The 22,381-nt window shown below is 41.8% G+C and overlaps 1 protein-coding gene across 1 annotated transcript in view; it reads left to right on the top strand.

Annotated features, from left to right (window-relative positions):
- col5a1 (procollagen, type V, alpha 1) overlaps positions 1 to 22,381 on the top strand; it is a 72,604-nt gene that overhangs the window by 15,278 nt on the left and 34,945 nt on the right. Inside the window, exons 2-9 of the mRNA XM_053339659.1 lie at positions 692 to 859; positions 6,966 to 7,179; positions 7,639 to 7,801; positions 18,797 to 18,928; positions 19,767 to 19,874; positions 20,060 to 20,488; positions 21,011 to 21,517; positions 21,632 to 21,688. Of these exons, the coding sequence (XP_053195634.1) occupies positions 692 to 859; positions 6,966 to 7,179; positions 7,639 to 7,801; positions 18,797 to 18,928; positions 19,767 to 19,874; positions 20,060 to 20,488; positions 21,011 to 21,517; positions 21,632 to 21,688 (1,778 nt within the window). The remainder of the gene's footprint in view (positions 1 to 691; positions 860 to 6,965; positions 7,180 to 7,638; positions 7,802 to 18,796; positions 18,929 to 19,766; positions 19,875 to 20,059; positions 20,489 to 21,010; positions 21,518 to 21,631; positions 21,689 to 22,381) is intronic.

The following is a 22,381-nucleotide window of genomic DNA, read 5'->3' as shown; positions in this document are numbered from 1 at the left end:
AGACCTTTGCTGGGACAAGCCTGCATGCTAATGTGAGTCTTTGTGCAGCTTGTTGTGTACATCTGGCTGCAGGAACAGCTGTTTGTCCTGGGTGGTTTTGGCATGTGAGGGTGCGGTCCAGGGTCAAACCTCATGTCACATTGTTCTAACCTAGTGTACTGCTGCGGTGGCCTAGTCGCAGCTGGGATGACCGGCCTGAAAGTGTGCTAATTGCATGTTTGTGGCCAAAAGGGAGGCAGCAGTGGATTTAGCATTGCAGAGAAATATATGGATGGATGGATTTTGCTGCAGCTATAACCCATGATCATGGTGATCTATAAATGGGCACATCTCTGTTTAGCGCCTAAATGGATAACAGAAATCTTCTCTGAACCACAACAGTGAAATGTCCTGCTGAGTAACTACAGTATTGCCTCTGAGTCAGCAGAAGGCAGAAAATAGTGTGAATGGTCAAACAATTGGACATAATTAAGGCTTACATCATTTTCAGAAGTTTTATTTAGTCAATGTATTGTTTAAAGACTATATCTAGAAATGTGCTGTATGAAAATATGATTCATGGGAGTTAGAAATCTGAACTGTAGAGTTTGCAAAAGCTGAAGCAATGTTGAGCGCTGATTCAGTTTTTAAGAATAAAAGTCTAACATCTTTTTTCTTTTTTTTTCTCTCTGTTTCTTTTCCCTCTCTGTAGCGGAACCAGAAGACCTCTTGAAGATTTTAGATTTTCACAGTTTACCTGAGGGTGTTACAAAAACAACGGGTTTCTGCTCACATAGAAGGTCAACACAAGGACCCGATGTGGCTTACAGAGTATCCAAACTCGCCCAGCTCAGTGCCCCCACCAAACAGCTGTATGGAGGTAAGTGTCGACCCTGATGTGCACACAATGTACATCTCCCCTACACCCTTAAATCTCTAAACTCTAATTCAACCATCTCTTTTTTATTTCAAACCAATTTGAATCTATTTAACACACATTTAAATGCTTTGATTTCATGCTAAGCTCTTCCTTTCCTTTCCTTTCCCTCCCAGCTGCAGTTTTATAGGCTCCTATAACTTAATTATTTACATCAACTTGGTATTTTTGGCTCGGTATGCCTGCTGTTTTTATCTCTCACTCCCTTGTAATGTAAAGTTTATCACTTATTAAAATATACAATATGTCTACTGTATATCTTTCACCCTAATCCATGTACTTGTAAACAAAAGAGAGAGAGAGAGAGAGATGTCCACCACAGCTGGACAATTGAAGTAATAGCCCTTCTGCTTATTCACAGATATTTAAATGTTGAAGGATATTTAGTAGGAAGTACACATAATGCATGTTAATTCCCTCCTTGAAGACACACAGCAGATCCAGCCTTGTAATATTTGATGCTGTAGGAGGAGCTGGACGATGGAAAAGCAGTGAAAATAGGGGGGTGGTAGAGGGGAGGGAAGTCTGGGGTTCCACTTTTGCCTTGTTCTATTGTGCTGACGTGGCTTTGGTTTACTGCTCTATGGTGCGCTGCAGCACTACTTTCCTCTCTCTCCTCCCTTTCCGGCAATCTTTCCTCACTTTCCTCCCTCCCTCTCTCTCTCTCTCTCTCTCTCTCTCTCTCTCTCTCTCTCTTTATTTTCCCTGAAGCGCCATAATTTTTCCCTCTATCATTTCTCCCTAGACTGTTTCTGCCTCACAGTGTTTTCTCCTTTTGTGTTTCCTCTAACTTCTATCTGATGAGAAGTGCTAAGCCCTTTTTTTCTACTTTTTTTCTTTACAGTACAGAAACTCAAAACCATAATTCTGACAAGCTTTTTCTTAAGTGATTGTGATTTGCTTCCTTCTAGCTTAATGATGCAAAAAGCAAAAAAAAGAGCAGCGATGCAGAAAAAAAGGAGACATGATAACCCTTCCTGTAAGTTAATCTTACTCAAAGCTTAGATTGGATGGCAGCCCCATTCATGGTCGTCTCAGACATTGCGCTGGCCTTAGTGGACCTTTGATCCATGTCTTGATTCTACTTTTGGGGCTTAGAGTAGAGCCACAGGGTTCCTGTGGCCTGCCTGTCCTATCTTGCTCCCCAATCAAACAAATACTGCTCACTTTGAAGCTCTATGACAGCAGAGCCCATATGAGTCTCTGTTTAGATACACATGCTATAATTATACTCATGCTACTCTGGATCATCAAAATAACAGTCTACATAAAACAAACCAACTTGGAGGAGTTCATGACAGGCACCACATAGTCTTAAGGTGCAAAAAGAATAACTGGCTGTCTGTGGTTGGAAGGCCTTAAAATTTAGTAGGAGTGTCTATGATGTGGTCCGTCTCTTGCCTCAACATTAAGAAAATGTACAGCTAATATATTCCAGAAGGCAGCTGAACTTGTGAGATCATTTTATCTGCCCCCTCCTCCCCTTTTAACTAAGTTTGCTGCTGAGTTATGACTTTGGCCTGAAGCCTGGAGCTCCAATTTGACTAAATTATCAACACAGCATCCTGCCTCCTAAAAAGTCAAAAAAGTGACACCTATAGGAAACAAAGTCAGGCAAACATTTGTATTTTGTTATGACTATAATGAATGGTAATAAACCTCAGTAGCTCTGATGAGAACACACTGGCCCGTGACCCCAAACCACAGACAGTCTGTGATGAAGTGTTGGAAAAGAGCAAGTGCAGACATGCAATCATTACGCAAACATGTGGAAGGGATGATTCATTTGAAACTACTGAGGCTCTAAAAACAGAAGAGTCCTTTCTTACCTTTATTATGAGAATGAGAAGTGAAGAAAAAGGCCAGTGGAGCAGTTGGCCCTCTTTAACTTTTATACCACACATTTCCCATGTCTCACTTGTCTGACATGTCTCCTAACTCTGTCTGTTTCCAGATAAATCCATGAGAATTCGCACATATACACATAAACAAAGTCAAATTATCACAAAGCTCTGAAGTTAACGAAACATTTTATATTGTTTGCCAACAACTAAACTGAGTGGCATAAACTGTGAAGATGAACGATGCAGCAGCTCATACCTTTCCTTTAAATGGGGTTAGCTGGGACTTGGCGCTTGTACTTGTGGTCTGGATTGCTGTGGCTAGATGGCACTGGCCATTCAGTGAGGGGCCATCTGCTGCAGAACACAATGAAAGTCAAATGACTGAGCTAAAATCGCAAGCTGTAAAAGCAATAATGGTGCTGATACTTGCACATATTGCTCAAGAGTGACAGATTATATTGATTTCATGTAGCCTTGGGCAAAATTGACTGCTGCACTTACTACAGTACAGAAAATAACCATATCCCACATGTATCATATAATAAAAACTTTTATCCCAAACTCGCCAGTAATTGTGGCTTATTAGTAGTCAACTGAGAGACTGAGAGGATGCCAATAAAAACAAACACAATTATTGAGATTATGGGATTTAACATGGCAGTTAATGAATATGGATAGGAGGTTCGCCAATACCCGATAACCAACAATTTCTGTTGCCATTACAGCTGATACAAATAATGATAGTAGCTTGTTCCTAATGTCTCTGTGGTATCAATTAGTCTCCACTTTTGAGTGGTTTTAATTCTATTCTGTTCTAGTTTTATTTCTAACAAATATGCAGTTTATCACCCTTGAATTATAATTGTGTTGGCCTCCGGCAATGCAATGTGAGGACAATTTTAATGACATCACTAGAAGCAGAAGTAAGAACATCTCAGAGAAGGATCAGAGAGAATAAGTTGCTTCTCCTATTGATATTTTTTAAAGATTTTTATATACATAATCCAAGAGAGCTGTTCCCAAAAAAGTTTATAATTCCATATTGCATTAACTCCCTACTTTCAGAATTAAAAAAGTCATACTCACTCTAACTGCTCTTAAACTATGGAGTTTTAGTTGCATGATGTTATTTATGGGTCTTGAACTTGACTCACTCACTCTGAATCCTACCTTTCCATTAGAGCCACTCATGGTCACTCACCTGCATACAACACTCATCCATCTTCATATCTATTGCTATGTCTTTGTCTGGGTCTCTCTCTCCCCTTTTGGACACTTGTTGTCTCTGCAACTATGTGCAATCCCACTGGAATGCTGCTTGTCTCATACAGAGTGAGGGATCTGGACTCAGTGATGACTGAATGACCAATTATAGGACAGAAGACTTTCTACCTCATTTACCTGCTTGTGTGCACACTGACAGTTGAGAGGATTCGTCAAAGTGCTGGAATAACTCTTTAGCCCTCCATGACTTTTTTTTTTTTACAGATTCTGCAAATTTGGTAGGTAAAGGATAATAAGGGAGGCATATATGTAAAATGCTAGCAGTGTGAAATTGGAGACAAGGCAGCAAACCACTCTCTCTGTCTTCTTTAACTTGTCAATAAGACGTCTCTCTATCAAGTCTTAATAGTTCTCACATGAGCTCATCCAAGGAAAAATAATCGAAGACTTTCTCTGTAATTAGATATATCATATTTGAGACACATTTATGAAAAAATGAAAGGCTTCTTTAATTGGTAATTTAGCCGGAAGGAAAATGATAGGTTGCGCCTGATTGGCTGGTTGAGATGTCTGGGTTTTTTTTTTTCTTTGAGCCTTTCCCAGACCTTTTTAGTCTGACGCTGGTGGTGGTGCTGCCAGTGTAAACTCCAAGACCTCTGGCACCATAGCCTTTCCATTCCCACCATGTCCACACACACACACACACACACACACACACACACACACACACACACACACACACACACACACTAAATGAGGAATGAGGTATCTCTCATCTGGTGGCCCGGAGTTTGAGAGACACATTCCAGAGAAACCTGAGCTTTTTTGAACGACCCCCCTTATCCCCCCCCCCCCCCCCCACCCTCTTTCCCACTTTGCTATAAGGTCCTGAGGAGAGGGTGAAGAAGAAAGGACACTGACACGAAAGAGTGCACATCATTTTTTTTCCACATCTCGTCCTCAATTTTGTAATTTAGTTAACCTCCTTCCTTTACCCGCCTCCTCTCAGCATTAAGATGGAGGTTCTCTCAGAGCATCTCAGTCCTCATTATGATAGCATGAAGGACAGAAACCTTGTTGTGTAAATGCTACCCAAAGGTCACAGACTATTATTTTGCTCTCCAAAAATAGTAAATTTGAAAAATTGGTCACTCTCATTCCTTTCCTTCCCCACATTCTCTCTTCTTCTGCTCCATGGTGTCCCTTTCACCCCTCACCTGACCCTTAACCTCAACACAAACAGCCTGTCCTAAACCAGCGCTGAGTCACTGTCTCTGCAACAGACGTGGCTCATGTGTGAACGGATGTGGGGACACATTTTCCGCTGTCTGTTTCCCTTTTGTGTCATATTTTTCCATCTCTTTATTCCCCTTTGTTTTCATCAACACTTTCATCCTCCTCGACAAAGTTTTCATCTGTCTATATCCCTCACCAAACTCCTCCGCATTATGTCTCGTCTCCGTCTTATGTTCTGTCTCTCCTTCTCTCTCCCTTACACTGTCCTGTCGAAGCATCTGTCAATTAAAGCAAATTCCTGAGAGAGTTCTGCCAAGGCATGTGCTCTCCGCATGATGTGATTTGATGCCTGGCATTAATGTAGGAACGATAAAAAAAAAAGCGGCAGGAAGGCACCCAGATGCTGACTTGAATGAAAGAAAATCAAAAGAAGAAAGAAGGAGATGAATCTCTGAATGTGGCAAAATTTGGTACTGGAGATTGTCTTCTCTGTCTTCTCTAACCTCGGGCCTCCACACCACATTCCTACTGAGGCGTCTGTTTCTCCACAGGTTTTGATTAGCTATCGAAACCTTAGCCACTTCAATTCAGCATTTTCCAGTCTGTTTCCTATTATTCTGAAAATGGTGGCGGAGTAAGGGGGTTTGATGGCTGCACAAGGTGCTACAAAACCACGGCAACCACAAGCCCTGCCTCTCTTTTCCGGTCTTCTGGAAATCTCTGCACATAGTCTCCACATACTGAGAAGCTAGGAGCGACTCCTGGGATCCTAGTGGTTACTTTGCTTATGTTAAACATAATCCAGATAGCTGGTTTAGCATAACAATAGTAGTTTCAATAAAATCTGATTGCCTTTTTCTGCCTTTATTCAAAGTAAAAGATTAGAAAAGCTCTCCATTCCTTTCTCTTCATAAGAGAACAACAGTCTCCTGTGATGGTTGGAAAGCCCGCCTTCTTTCTGGGGTCCTGAGAATACCCCACTAAAGGAATCTGTCTGGCAGATGTGCCCCACACTCTAGCAAAATGGAGGAAATAGTTGAGGCTGCACAGTGGAACCATGCAGATGGAGGCAAACATGTCTTCTTAATTTCCGTTTCTGCACCTTTTATGTAATGTTTAAATAACCTTTTATTTTACGTTTAAATGCCAATTGAGTGTTGGTTTTTCCTATTCCATACACATGTATCTTTAATTATTTCTCCTATTTTTTCAACCCTCCGCTCAGCGTCTGTTAGATCGATCAGCTGTGGGACAACAGAGAAGTATAGAGGAGGGGAATTGAAGTATAGTTTGAAGAAGTCTCTCAGGATCACATGCTTTTGTCATTATGCTTCTCATCCTGTGCAGCGCTGGAAAAGCTCCACTTTGCACTTTTGCTTCTGACTTTTCCTTTTTTTTCCTCTGACTGGCTTCTACTCTGCCAGCCATCCCTTTCAGAATAATCCTATCTTGTTACATTTTGGACGCCCCACACATCTCTAGTGTTTCCTTGCTCGTAGCCCATCTTCCCAATTCTTCCAAAATAAATGATCTTTGTCTGTTGTTGTAACATTTCTTTCCGCTAGAAGTAAAAATAATAACTGTTGTACAGCCTTTTGACACCAGAGCAGAATCTGTCTCCTGAAATAATAATAGTTTATAACATCCTGAACACAAACACAATATCTCATTACTCTTGAATGATTACTTATGCTTATAACTTTTCTCTCTCTCTCTCTCTCCTTCCAATCATTCTCCTCCACCAGGTGATACGTTCCCTGAGGACTTTTCCATCTTGACCACAGTGAAGCCTCGGAAGGGCAACCACTCCTTCCTGTTGTCTGTGTACAATGAACAGGGCATCCAGCAGCTCGGACTGGAAGTGGGTCGCTCTCCCATGTTCCTGTACGAGGACCACACAGGCAGACCCAGCCCAGAGGACTACCCACTCTTCAGAGGAGTCAATCTAGCTGACGGAAAGTAGGTGCATTCGCTGTCGGCTCAACGAACATATATTACCTTCACGGCAATTGTACAGTACGGTTACATAAACAAGTATCAGACTCTCTAATCAAAATCCAGGTGGATGTGTGCGGCTTTGATAAAGTGATTGCTGCATCTCTAATTGGTTTTTATGTGTTGGTACTTAAGCATCACCTGAGCCAGGTGTCCTTTGTGTACTTGATTTGTGTTCATTTGCGATATTGTAAATGTAACCCCTTACATTTCATTTTGTAGATAGCAGTGTCACCAATAGAGTGTGATTTTAAAAAATGATTGAAATGAGATTCTGTTTCACTCTAGAAAACTGAATGGGATGTATTTGAATTTGAATGAGAGGCCAAACACAAAAGGGGCCCTTAGCCTTTTTGCAGTTTGCATATATGCCGCATGTAACCCAGTAAGTGTGTGAATTAACAATCGCTCTTCTCCTTCCAGGTGGCATCGAGTGGCCATCAGTGTGCACAAGCAGACCATCACCCTCATTCTGGACTGTAAAAAGAAGACCACCCAGAAGTTGCTCCGAAGCCCCCACCCCATCATCGATACCAAAGGAATTATAGTGTTTGGAACTAGAATACTTGATGAAGAAGTCTTTGAGGTAAGCATTATGTGTAACTTGATGTTTTTGATTGTATTGTTCTGCGATTGATTTAATTACTGGACTATTTAATGCTATCTGCGTGTCTGCTCGGTGACTGCCAAGTCACATTTTTACCAGATGCACTCTCGTGTCCATTTTGGTACTTTTATGACTCCATATGAACTTGATTGCAGTAAAGTGGGATGCTTGAATTGATTTATAGAGCTGAGAACTGATGTACTTTTGCATCTCCCGTTACATGCTATTTTCAAAGCGGTACTCAACAAGTCTGCATACCATTCCTTTTTGTTGATGATACTTGACCAGCTTGACTTTGATTTAAAGTCCTAAAACCAAATGAAATAAAAGCAAATCAGATTTTATATTTTTTTCTAACTACAGTATAGATGTGTGGTTGTGGTGCAAATTACATCCCCAATCCCCATTCTGCGTGCCACGGCGTACAGAGCTGGGATTGCGGTGGCAGCCACATCCTCTATAGACGAGAGAGGATTTAGTTTGTGTAGCCCCCACCATCTGGTCCCCCAACCTCTGCCACCTACTCATATGCGTGCATACAGTCGCAAATCAAATTTAATTCACGTAGCGAGATATTCCACATCTTCCACACACATAAAAAACATAATGTATATAATAACTGTCTTGCATTTGTTTGTTCATCTATGCATCTGTTGCAGCTGTCCTGAAATATTGCCTCATAGTGGCCACTAAGCAGTTAAAGTATATTTGTCAAACTGCTTTATATCTGTATGCGGTTCCATGTCTGGAGTCTTTGTCTGAAATGGCTGCGACACTTTTGTTTACAAAGGTTTTTAACAAGAGGTGACATGTTTTCATTAGGAGAAAGAGGGTTATACTTCTTCTTCCTTCCTTCTTTTTTTATTTGTATGAAAGCTTTGTGGAAGGAGATGAAAGATTAATGTTAATCTGACAAGTGACAGGAAGCCCTTTGGTTTTAATAAAACTCAGAGATAGCATATACAGTATGCATCTTTACACTAGCTTTTAGATAATGTAAAGCATCAGAATTAGTTTAGGTAATGCCTAAAACAAGCTTTTTGTGTGGGTATTTATGGCCCTTAAACATGACCCCTATGAGGGACACACACACACACACACACACATACACACAAACACAGAGGCACAAGGCACAAGGAATAGTGTTGTCTTTGTCCCGTCAGAGTTGTGCTTGTTTAAAGGGGGATTAGTTGGTGAGGCTGAGGCCCTCAATAATAATTAGTAACAGAGGCTGACTGATGTGACTGATGCTGAGCCAGCTGACCTTTAACCTCACTGCTGCTCAACAGACAATAAAAGAAAAAAATATGACATCACCCCCCATCCACAATTCCTACATTTTGGTCTGCCAAGAGTGGATAGATATATGACCGAGTATAAGACTAAAACTTCACTTGCCTTCATCCAAAACCATTAATCAAAGCCTTGAAACCAAATCCAGGTTTCTTCCTATATAGTACCCATTGCATTGTACATTTTTTGTCCCGTGTGAGTGCAAGATATGCTTCATAGATGAAGTAGGGAATTACAACACTGTTTTATATTGCACAAGTATGATCACATTTCTAGTTAAATTGTTGACTTGACCTACTTAATGAGGCGTAAATACAGATGGTTTTGGTGTGTGTGTGTGTATGTTATAGCTATTATTTCCTCTGAGTCTAATGGCCAGTGGTAAATTCCTCCAGTTGCCAACAAGATGACTACATTTATCCGGCACAGTTGTTTTATTGTTGCCTGTAGCATACTCATCATGAGATTGAGGTGATACTGGAACAATTTAAGCCCTACTCCGACTATCAGAGCCGGGGTAACAGTCCACTAGTTACCGTGGGAACAGACAGATATTTTGTGAGAGATGTTTAAAGCCCTCCTGCTGTGTGTCTGCCAGTTGGGAGACAGGACAGGCTCCAGTGCGTGCAGAAAATGGAAAATATGCCACATAGTTTCCAAATTATGCTCAGGCTGCGCTCTTTTTCTCCCCTTACTCCCTTCTCCCCTCTCTGTAGTTTAGTCTGATCCTGTGTTGACTTTTGCCAGAGTCAGTTACCACCAAGAGGTGGTGAGCATGAAAACACCAGAAAACCTTACTGGATTTCACCAGTAGGCCAATTATTTCAGATGACTCAAGACAGAGCTTACGATTGCCAGTCAATCCTTTTAGAAAAGCTGCATGTAAAAGAATAAATGAAGAGAAAGAACACATGCAGTTAATTTGATTGTCCTCAAGAGTCACGGTAGATTTGCTTCATAAGAAAGAGTAATCAGTGAGTAATCAGGTTTAAAAAAAATCCAACACATACTTAAATACAGAGGTGAGAAAGGACAGAAAATCTGAATTATCATGCCTTTAAATTACGTTGAATTATGTGTTTCATCGGCCAGTGAAGACGCTCAGCTGAGCCTGGGTCTTTTCTTTACATACATCAGTCAAGAGGCAAGTAGTACTTACTGTATACTGAGGTGGTTTGTGGTTTGGTTTCTAACATGGTTATTGTGGTCACAGAGAGAGTGTCTACCCCTCTATAAGAACCATAATGTTATTTTTTTTCCTCAGCAGCTTGCATAAGTGTACTGAAGCTTGTGCCAGTAAAGACTGTGGAGGTAATTAGAGCGGTGATTATGTAAGAAGACAGGTATTTTATCACAAATGAAACAGTAATTACTCCTTTATAATGAGCGTAATGCACATATATAAAAATAAATTATTAAAACTATTATCTCTATCATAGTCCAGCTAATGGCTTTTAGCGATGTTGTTTTTCTTCTTGACTACAGAGCATGTGTGTATTTTTATCTCTGTTGTTCAGAAGGTAGGTCCTGTTTGACAGAGTCCATCTGTCAAAACGTCCCCTGATTTCCCTGTTCACAGTTATTTCCAAGGGAGTGTGCCAAGAAAAAGCATAGATAATTTAATGCCCATCCCTTGATTCTAAGTAGCATTTCGGTGAAATAAATGGCTGTGGTTGGTCTGAGGGATCACAAACAGGACAGATGGACCACTTGGCCTCACTCCGAGGTAATCCGCAGGGGACCTCGAGTGAATCGAGGCGGCCGAGGTGGAGCCGTGCAAACACAGCAGTTCTTGTCTGGCCTCCATTGTCCCAGCCAGAGCAGAGCTTAAGTATTCTTGTCCGGGTCGACCGTGGGTGATCGTAGAGTGTCGTTTTTGTCAGAAACAAAATCACTTTGGCATATAAAAGAGTAGGAGACGAGTAATTCAGAAGGAGATTTCAGTGTCGAGAAAACAAGATACAGTGTTCAGGATAGAGAGGGTGTGGAGGAGTGGGGGAAACTGGAGCAGCAGGTTCGGGAAGAGGAGCCAAAATTTTGGGTCACACTCTGGAAAGAATGAGGAGCTCTCTCCCCACTGATGTCAGTCTTGGAACAGCAGCCATACCACATGACATCATCCAGAGGTTTCCTTGGTATCCGCTGATAGGCTGTCTCAGACTGGTGGTCTGAATGACGGGTTTGGATGTGCATGTGTGTGGGTGGGGGGCTGATAAATTATAGGAAGGAAAGGTAAGGCAGCGTGACGAGCTTAAGAAGAAGAGGATTGAAGTGTAGATATGTTGGAATTGAGGATTACACATGGAATGAGTGGGAGAGTTCAAGGCAATATATGATAAGAGTAAGGGGAGCAGTGTAAAGAGTTTGGAGGCCTTTACTGGTGCTGGGATTAAGTGACTTGTGTTGCTCCCATGGTGCAACAAGAGCCAGGAAAAAGTAGTAAAAACATGCAACGCATGAGCTTGATGCTCGTTAAGAGCTTTAATATTGTGATGGCATGATTAGTTTTACACATCCTGTTTCCTCAGGGTTTTTCTTCAATTACCCTGCCTTTCACTCAGCCCCCCACACCCCCCTTATTTATTGTTCACATGTTTCAGTCATTTAAGGTAAAGATGTTTGCCAACTATTAAGCTGTAGAGGTACTCTCCATTTACATTTTGAACAACGTTGATACCACTTTCCATATTTTCCACATTCAGAATCTGATTTAAGCCAATTTTGGCTTTGTTTCCATGTCCATAGTAAAATGGGTTTGGCTGATGTAACCAGGCGTTCACTGTGCCTCTATTGTGTTATTTATTTGTTATTACAGAGGTGGAGCTACTCTCAGTAGCTGTGGCTCCACATTTTAACACTTTGCACAAATGTCTTTTTGAGTCTTTGATATTTTTTGTTCTAAAAACCCCCTCAAAGTGAGCAGTAACAGGTCTAGCTTTGATGGTTGATGGACAAATACTGGCTTCTCTTATAGGGCCCCATAAGACAAGATTTGGAAATAGGATTCCCTGCTTGGGCATTGATTAGTCTGGTGCAAAAATATAAGGGGATTTATCTCGTCTCAAGTGGATTGTTCCAATAAGCATGCAAACGCTTTGAAGGTGCCTTGAGATGAGGTCACTAAAACCCACACTCTGAAGCGTAACCTTAAATTAGTCTTTGACCACATTATCCAACCCCTTAGGACTAGGGCTGGATGTTAAGGCCAAAACTGTTACCACAATAGTTTTTTTTTATATTGATCACTCAAAAAACTCATATAATAATCTCATATAATCATTATTGTGAAATATTTTATTGTGGAAACTATTGAGGTTAGTTACATACAGAAAACAACTGGGACAAAGTTTGGTAGAGCTGTTACATATCTGAAGCAATTTGCCAAAAATCTGCCTCTGTTATCGTCCTTTGTATGTTTTTTTCTTTTGGTTGAGCTGCAATTTTCCTAGAGATAACGTCAAGTAAATGGGGAATGCATTTGAGAATAATTTTAGAGGCATTCTGACTCTGTGTGTGAACTAAAATCTGTCCCTGCTGGATCTAGACATACAGTAATCCCAATCTATCTGGGTACATACTTTGACGCATTAGTCATCACTGGTAGTCACTGGTATATTGTGGCTAGGATATACCTTAAACCACTCAAAGCGTACAGTTTTAAATCCTAATGTTCACTTTTTTTTTTTTTTTTTTTTTTTTTTTTACACATCTGCATAATCTTGTCCAATATACATGTCATGCTTCACTGTCAGAGCACACTACTTTCATACATGTCAGGCTGTGGAATGAGACGTATACTTCGGTAGCCTCAGTGAAGATGGAGTTTCCACCATGGATAATTAAGAGAATTTCCCTAACTCATGTCAGATGTTTGCCTTTCGCCTCTTTATTCCCTCTGATATTCCTTTACTGTGTCAGCAACCCCCGAAGTGTGCCCTCAGCACTTTTTTTATGTAGATTTCAGCGAATAGGCCAAACCAAACACTCAGATTCTACGTCTGTTAGGTGAGGCTAGCCGCTCTGGTTTCCACTACCCCAAAAAGAACGGGAAATGGGAATACGGCTGCCCGAAGCCCTTAGAGACATAGGTTTAAAATCTTTAACAGAAGGGGAGTGAGATGAGAGCTGGGGAGATGAAGGAGGGAAGACCTGGGAGGTAACTAAAAACAGGACAGTGGCAAAGAGGTGAGGGAATGGTTAAGGTGATGTGTAGTGGATAAGTGGGGCGGCAGACGGGCCCTGTTGCTCTTGGCAGCTGCTCTGAGTGCTGGGATCTAGCTACAGTCTGGAGGGGAAAGTGTATGTGGGTGAAAATATACTTGATGTCTGGTAGAGGTTTAATTCTATAAATCTTCTGTGTGGAATGTGCAGGATGTCTATATGTGTCTCTTTTTTAATTAGAAATGTCAACATGTATATAATAGAGCTGTAGTTGATTAATTGATTGATTTATTGACAGGAAATGAATTGCCACAACTATTTTGATAATTCAATGAAGAACAAATGCTAAAATTCTCTAGTTCTAGCTTCATAAATGAGAATATTTTCTGGTTTCGATTGTGGACTGTTGGTAAAAACACATTTTTCAGACTAAATGACTAATTGATTAATTGTGAAAATAACTGACAGATTAATTAATGATGGGAATTATCTTTCGTTGCAGCCCTAATGCACAGGTATACAGTACACAGTATATTGTCTTTATAGGTCTGGGTGCATTTTTGTGTGTGTGTCGGTGCTGATTTATGGCCCCTGTGCAGCAAGCTGTCCTCTGCAGTGTGTTGTTTGGTTTTTGTGGTCACGTTGGAGTATGTCCAGGCGCTGGGACTGTGAATATGCCGGTGTGGGCTGGCACTGGGACTAAGGGCTGGCTCTCAGCTCAGGGGTGACTGTGTAAATATGTTGTGAAAGTAGCTTGCCTTAAAATGCAGCCAGACCTCCCAGAGTTTTATCCTGCTCTGTGGGGGCCCTCCTACCCATTTTTCCCTTACTGACATATGACAAGAAAAATTATAGCGGGTATGGTTTTCCATTTTTTTTTTCTAAGCTGCTGGCTTTAGAGTCGTGTGAGGCGTGAAAGGTAAACAGATCCATTATCAAGCGTCCCTGGGGTTATGGAGGAATAATGAGCATTGGTTTGCTCTGTTTATTTCATGGTAAGCTGTTCTAAAGCCAACAAAGTGAAAATTTCATGGGATGCTGCGCCTAACCCCCCTTAACTGATCAGCAAGGGGTCTCCTGACATCAACTCAAGACCTTACTTTAATCAAAAAAAGCCTTTGTCTGGCTCCTCTCCCCTCATGCTTTAAGTATGTGTGTGTATGAGAGAAGGACAAAGAGAGGAGGAGAGCATATATGCCTGCAGTTAATTTTGTTAATTTTTAGTCCCTTATTGCCATTTAGCGATCATTTTGTGTCCAATATCCATCCCAGTCATCATAATACAGATGGGGGAGCACAATGAACTCGGTCCACCCAGTATGATTGTGGGTCAGGTTCAGATGGAGACAGATGTTTGGCTTTGAGCTCACTGGAGCACTCTCCTGCCCCCACCTGGACACAACCAGAACATCCAGTGAGGATTAATGAGTGGGGGCCAAACAGGGTGAGGTTTGGGAATTAGAGCCAAAAAAAGGTGGGTTTTTATTGTTAAAATGCAAAAAGAAAGGAGAGCAAATAGATGATTACACACTTTTTTTAAACGTTATTGATCAGTCTCACTTTGTGCTGATTCCATAGTCAAGTTGTAAGTTGCACCCTTCTTATCACTCATGGATTTATGTGCATGTTTGTGCGTGTGCGTGTGTACAGTACGTCTTCAAAGGTTTCTTTAACATGAAGTATGTGACGTGAGGTCAGGCAATGGCTTTTCCACCAGTATTTGACATGAGAGAAGCACTGGCCAGCAGCATAGTCATATTTCAGCAGAGTCCAGGGAGAAACTGACAGCGGCAGGCCTGTTATTGTCTGAAATTCTGCCTTAAGCACCACTGTGATGTGCCACATGATGCTCCAGAGTGAAAAATGTCACCATCCCATCTCAAATGGGAAAGCTGATTGCATGTTTTTTTTATAGTTCCCTTGGGGGTTTGGGTGTGATTCTATGATACTGAGGTTTTTTTCCCACTCTGGTAGGTCTGTTTGGGTGTGGGATTGGTGGTGCTTGTCTGACTGCATGTGTTGCTGTACTGTATGTTAATCATCCCATATGCGGCATATTTTAGTATGCTTTTTTGTGTCATGTTTTAGCTTCTGTTGACTTTTGAGAAAGGAATAAGCTATAATTTCTTGTTCTTTTTAAGTTTAATTGTTGGGGTTACCACATCAGCCGAATCTAATGCTGAATCCCTGACTCTGCATATTTAGTAGTTGCAGTGCAGACTCCTGTCATCAAAATATATGAAATTGCCCACATACACAGGAAGGGAGTAAATATCTCATGCTTTAATGGGCTGCTGGACTGAGTTGACCATTCAGGGCCAGAATACTAAATGAGAAATTTGGCATTAGCATACAGCTGGAGCACAGTATAGGAATATTTACTGCTTCCCTACATCTGTAAAACAGCAGCTTATATAACATTTGGCACCGCAATCTGTCGAGTGACGTGTGGTGAAAAGAGCAGCTCTGGCTCAAAGAAAGGAAATTAGAACCAGCTTTAGTGGTTGTCACGGTGGATCAAGACTCTGACAATGGTTTGACTGTGAAGGTGTGCAGCTTTTGTGAGAGTGCATGCCTTTGATATCAGTACAGAAATAATGTATATGAATGGTGGAGGATAAAAAGAAAATTATGAGTGAAAACAAGCATTGTGATGTAGCTTTTCAAATACTGAATAATCTGCATATATTTGCTGTGTTGTTTAAACCTGACCAGAATCAAAAAGGGACAGACATGTGGCACATACAAACAATTATATATACTTTTTATATAAAACTGTGGCACAAAATTAAAGGGACACTCCATGGATTTTAGTCAGTTTCGTAGACATGGGGAATACTACACATTCTATGAAAACAGGTGTGTATTTAATGACAGCACTGTAGGATCTGTCAAATCTGAAAAAATTGTAATGATGTCACAGTGATGTTATCAATGTTATCTTGGGCCTGGAGTCTTACATGTTTATACAAGTCTGTATTACAGAGTAGTGCGGAGGTTGATAGATGTCAGCATTTACCAGGCGGGGAGGGTCTGATGAAGATATGCTGCAACGTTGCATTTTTAGAAATCTTGCATCCCGTGTTTTTGGAGCTTGGCCTGTTAACAGAAACTTAGAAATAAGGAAATTTCAGCCTCTGCCTGCTGCAAGGATTTTAACCTTTCTTTTTTTCCTCCACATTTGGGGGCAGATGGAAGTGTACTTTAAATTGCCAGGGTGCAACTCTAAAAAAAATTTAAAAAAAAACTCTAACTTTTTTGTTGGTCCATCTGCAGTTGGTTTTGTGCAGGACTCAGTGCCTGGCCTCCCTTTTTTAAGTCCAGGAGTTTGAACACAGAATAAAACTTCAGACAGCTGGAACGGGTAGTACTGAATGGTCCAACACGACTCTGGTCCATATTCCCCATCCAGCTTCTCTTCACTCTTTTTCCTCTCCCACATGCCTTTGGCTATAGAGTTACTACAATGAAGTGCATCCATCAGCTTTCCAACCTCCATTAGACCCTAATAACAGCACCATTTTTTTCCAGGCATGCACACGCCTCTTTCTTTCTCTGTGTACATGTCACACATCATTAAACACATTCTGCTACAGTATTCTCAGTGCTGCGAGGATCCTCTCATTACCACTTAGGTGTATGATTAATTATCCCATCTTGGTAAAATTAGGATCACACCACTTGTGGTCAGGATTCATTCTGTCATTCCTTTTGCTGAGCTGGAGAAAAAGAGTGTAGTGAAAAAAGAAAAAAGGAAATCAGAAGAATGGCATGTGAATAGGAAGGCAGTTGCAACGCTCCAGACAGTACAGCTGTTTTGTTGTACGGAGGGCTTATTCCTCATTGAATGTGACCTCATTTCAAACACTGAATTCCCATCATCCCCTTTCAGCGCAGCTGTGACACACAGCCTTGCCAGGATAACAGAGAGACAGACTGTCAAACCGATACCAAGCTCCTAAAGGATCCAGACTTTAGACAAATGGCTTGGAGGTAGCCATTTGAAAGTTTCCTGGGAGCTCAGAGTTCATAGCTTGGAAAACTGTGTAATGGCTACTCCAGTCCCTGAGTCTTGGAGGAAGTATTGGGATTTGTTTTTCTGCATCCACTATAAACCCCAGTGATAACATAAGCCAAGGACAGAGCAGGAAACATCATCTTGTGGAGTGTTTTGCAAGGGGTATTAAAGGATACGAGCAAGGCAGTTCCGTGTGGTATGTTCAACTGTAGCAGTGGGACTGGTGCTCCTTAGCGAACTGTCACTGGTTAGACCACTAATGCAATCCATTTATGTTTGTCAGAAAAGAGAGAGAGCCATTCGTGAAGAATTTCAGCTGGAAAGACGTTGAGGGATTCTAGACTTTTGCCAATCCGGCATAATTAAAAACACTTCATCCTCTGTGGCTGTCCATTCCCATAGTTCTCCTCATGACTCTCATACCTCCAGAAAATATATTTGTTTCAGCTGAGTTGACACTGTATTTGATCGATGTGGCATGACATCACTAGATTTGGAAGTGTGATCAGGACATGTTTGGATAGACAGTACAGCGTTTTGGTGCCATATGCATTCTGCTCAGAAACATGTGGCAAACACACACACACACACCCAGCTCCCTATGTAGCCTGGGGATCCTTCAGAGCCATTCTCTTGTTCTTGTTCTCTCTTGCTCTTTTTCTATCAATCTAATCTGTTTTTTATGAGTTTTCTCTTTCTTCTATTCTTTAAATATCCCACTTCTGCTACTGTAACCGTCCCACCCCCCCCACCCCACCCGTACATACCCATCTCACCTCAACTCAGCTATATACTCCTTTAAACCAAATGGCTCAGGTCTGTAACTGCAGGTCTGCTCACGTTGTCCATGTCGCACATGCTAAGTAGATTCGTTCATCTTATAAAATTAGCTTGATGGCAGAATCACTCATGTCTCATTCAGATCTGGGGCAGGACTTTTGTGTGCTGTTCAAAATCACTCATCTTGTTAAAGATATACTTTGTGTGTGTGTGTGTGTGTGTGTGAGAAACAGAGAGTGAGAGAGAGAGAGAGAGAGAGAGAGAGAGAGAGAGAGAGAGAGAGAAAGAGAAAGAGAGAGAGCTTGTGGTTGTCTGTGTTTGTTTGTATCACTATCCACAGATACATGAAGTCAGTTATTCCATGTTCTCTTGTAACTGCACACTGTTTGCTGTAAGCTTTTTTTCTCACACTCCGGTGCTCAATGTTGATGTAAAATGACATCCTTGGACGCTGTACAAAGTTCTTCATCATGTAGTCACCCTCAGACTCCCTTGGCTTGACCTAGTTTCAGAACGGCCGGTTCTGTATGTGATAATGCCGCCAACAGATGTTATCCCTCATCTATATTTGTTTATATACTGTCATTTATCCTCATGGGTCACCGAGTGTGAGACAGTCTTCTCCATCACTGCCAATTGTTTGCTTGTTTATTTACTGAACATGCATGACTTGTAGCTGTGGCCAGTGAGTCTCATGACTTCCTGTTTCTTGTGGTTTCCAGGGAGACATCCAGCAGCTAATGATTGTAGCAGACCATCGTGCTGCCTATGACTACTGTGAGCACTACAGCCCCGATTGTGAAGTGCCAATGCCCGACCAGCCTCAGAATCAGGACCCCAACACAGATGAATACGTGAGTAATATTTTACCTTTAACTTTTTAAACCACTCTTACATGTTCTTGTTAACTTCAGAGCTCCCAACCATCTAATTACTAGAGTTATTTTTTGCATGTTTGGATTTTTACAAAATATTCTGGACATTTCATTCAATTATAGAAACCAGCAAGAAAAGACAAAGTATCCTGATGGGTGACCTTACTAAAAGAAGTTAATTTCCCTTAATCCATAATTGTCTCTAATAGTCAAATCAGATCCTGGTTGGATCCTGTGCTGAAAAGCGCGTCTTGGCTTATACAAGAGAGCTGCACTCTGCCAGAGGGAAGTGCTGACTGGGAAGAACAGGGTTATTGGGCTATGCAGTTAGTTAATAATGTCCAGGAATGATGTGGTGCCTGCCTAAGCCTGCATCCCAGCACTGCACCGTTTTTTCTGCACTGAATACCAATACACTGTGCATGCTAATTAACAGTGAGTTACAAGATGAACAGGAAGCTCTTCCTCTTGACCTTTTCCCTCGCCCTAGGTATGCCTAAAAAACACAAACAAACTTGACCTTTTTCTTTTTTCTTTTTAAGACGTGTGACAGATTAATTTAGAAAGCAATGAAAGAGTAATTCGTCATTCAGTGGTAACAAGTTGCAACAGGGAGATCCAGCATGAGGTTTCCTCTAGTAGAAGGCATTCCTGTGCGCTTCTGATTGATGGCCAATCTTTCGCACATGCATCTGCCAGACTCGGCAGCATGAGTGCAGAGGATCATATTTAAGAATCATGTTTTTAATAATTGATAGTTATTCTTTCTCTCTCAGTCTGACTGTCTCTTAATCAATGTAATGTTTCCCTCCTTTAGAACACAGAGGAGGACAGCTATTACTATGAATATCCTTACTATGAAGACACGGATGGCAAGCCTTATGATTCATCCCCTGATGCTGAGGAGATAAAGACAGATAAGGTAGTCTGTCGATATACATATCTGATGCTTACTAGACTAAATGTTGACTCTCTCCATTAATGCTGACACCTTCCAAAATACAACATCATAATTTAAAGTGATAACCTTAAGGGCTATGTTAGACTTTTTGCAGATCTGCGCTTTCCAAAATAGGCTACACCAGTGACAATACTCTCTACATCTTACAGGTGATAGATGGAGACACTGTGGTAAGTACAGTGGAGGAGGTCTTGAGAGGCACTGGTGGCACCGGCGGCAAAGTGTCCACCTCCATCTCCACTGGCGGCACTGGCGGCACTGGCGGCAAAGTGTCCATCTCCACTGGCCCTTCAGCTACTGCCACCGATGGAGGGGACGCCTACGGAGCAGAGACCGGTACTTACGACAGCTACGACGGCTACGGTAACTACGAGACCTACTATGACGAGTCTACAGCGGCACCAGATGGTGACAGCTCTCGACGCGTCACAATCACCAGCATCGGCACCGGAGGTGACCTGGACCTGGGAGCAGGCGCTAAGATTGACTTGGGTGCTGGAACTGGAACCGGAGTCGAAAGCAGGGTCGTTACCGGTGGAGGAGGAAGTTCAATGACGATCATCAGCAATAAAACAACAGTAGGTTGACATGAATCACACTGGTATTGTTGGTGTGACCTCTAAGTTTAACATATATATGGACTGCTAAAATCATTTCATCTCCAACTCTTTATTAAGTTATGTTCTCTTTGCAAGACCTACTCTCATACTGTTGTGTGGGAGACATAAGCCGGGCTTTTTTTGGCATTTTACAATGCTATGATTTTTATAAGCTACCAAACCACATGGGGTAACAAGGCAATATGATACTGAATGTATTTTAAAAATACCATCATGGAGAAATAAACGCTTTTATAGAATTTTCCATCGTTGCAGCCTTGGTAAAAAATAGTACTCTTACACTTCAGGTATATTTAAAATGTCACAACTACAAGGTTATGTTCTTACTTTGCTGGGTTATTTTTACACAGAAAGAAACTTCTTTATTGGCAATTGCCTCTAACTGAAACACACAATTTTGCCCCATGTGTTCTTCACATACAGCATGTAAAAATCCTTAGAGAGTAATTCTTATCTTCCCATTTTCTGTGTTTTTTATAGGTTGGAGGTGCCTACGATGACTATGGTGATGGATATGATTATGGCGTGGACAGCCATTACACCACTGGTGGAGCCGGTGGAGCCGGCGGAGCTGGCGGCGGCGGCGGCATTAGCAGTTCAGTTCACATTGGTGGTGGAGGAGGCAGCAGCAGCAGCTCAGTTCACATTGGTGGAGGAGGCAGCAGCAGCAGTTCTACCATCACCCTCGGAGGCGGTGCTGGTGGAGGAGGTTCTGTATCTGTTGGTGGTGGTTCTGTCTCTGCGGGAGGATCTTCTTCTGGAGGAGGATCAGTCAGCGCTGGCACCGGAGCCGGAGGATCCATTGCCACCGGAACGGGCCTGGGGGTGGAAGGCGACGCGGAGTACACTGATCTGGATGGGTTCAAGGAGGAGCACATCACAGACTACAGTGATTTAGACGTGTATGATGGCTATGGAGACCTGGAATATGAAGACGGCAAGGGGGGCAAGGTTCTGCCTGCTGAAACCGATGAGTATTACGGCCAGGTGAAAGACATACTGACAAAGACATGATCTTGAAGATGAGAACGATAAGAATGATGAGAGTAATGAGGAGATGGGGGGCTGATTATGTTTTTTGTCTGTGTGTTTGGTGTGTAGGTCGATGGAGCTCGCGGCGAGAAGGGACAGAAGGGAGAGCCTGCTGTTATTGAGCCTGTGAGTATGACTATTTGAACAACATGTATGAGCAACAGATGTAGGCTGTGTGTACTTGTGTGCACATGGGCGTATGCATGGATGTTTATATCTGTGAGTACATATGTGTGATCCACATCTAAACACAACCCGCTCCTCACTTCTGAATGAGAATCCTGAAGCCAAACACACAAAGGCCTACCAGACCTTCCTTGTAGTACCCTTGGACAAGGCCTCGCTCCTGCTGGTCATCAGGGCTACAGCATAAACATTCGGAGAACGGCCATGCAGGGTTGTCAATAATCTCTAAACACAGTGTGGTTAGTGTGTAAACACAGGAATACAAGAAGTACAGAAGGGAGTAAGAATTATCTCAACCTTCTTCTGCCTTCCTGCCAGAAAGCTGAGGTTTTTGTAAATTAAAACAGGTAGAACACATTCAACCATAATTCAGATACTCTTCATATACAGGTAACATTATGAAAGTAAGGATGACTCCTTTTTACAGCATTGGTATGTTTACAAAGGTGCATCAAACACAAGAGATTTATATGTCTAATAAAACTACAGCTGTTTCACTTTAAACAAATGTCACTGAGCTCCACTAAGTATACACGCCCATGTAACTGAGTGTCCTCGTGTTTATATGTGAGAGCATAAAGGAGTGAGTGTTTAAGTTCACTTCTTAGATGTATGTTTGTGTGTTTGCAATCG

Source organism: Scomber japonicus, chromosome 19 (genome assembly GCF_027409825.1).
Source record: "Scomber japonicus isolate fScoJap1 chromosome 19, fScoJap1.pri, whole genome shotgun sequence".
Taxonomy (NCBI): domain Eukaryota; kingdom Metazoa; phylum Chordata; class Actinopteri; order Scombriformes; family Scombridae; genus Scomber; species Scomber japonicus.
Note: the sequence above shows the minus strand (reverse complement) of the source record. Positions and strands in the feature narration are given on the sequence as shown.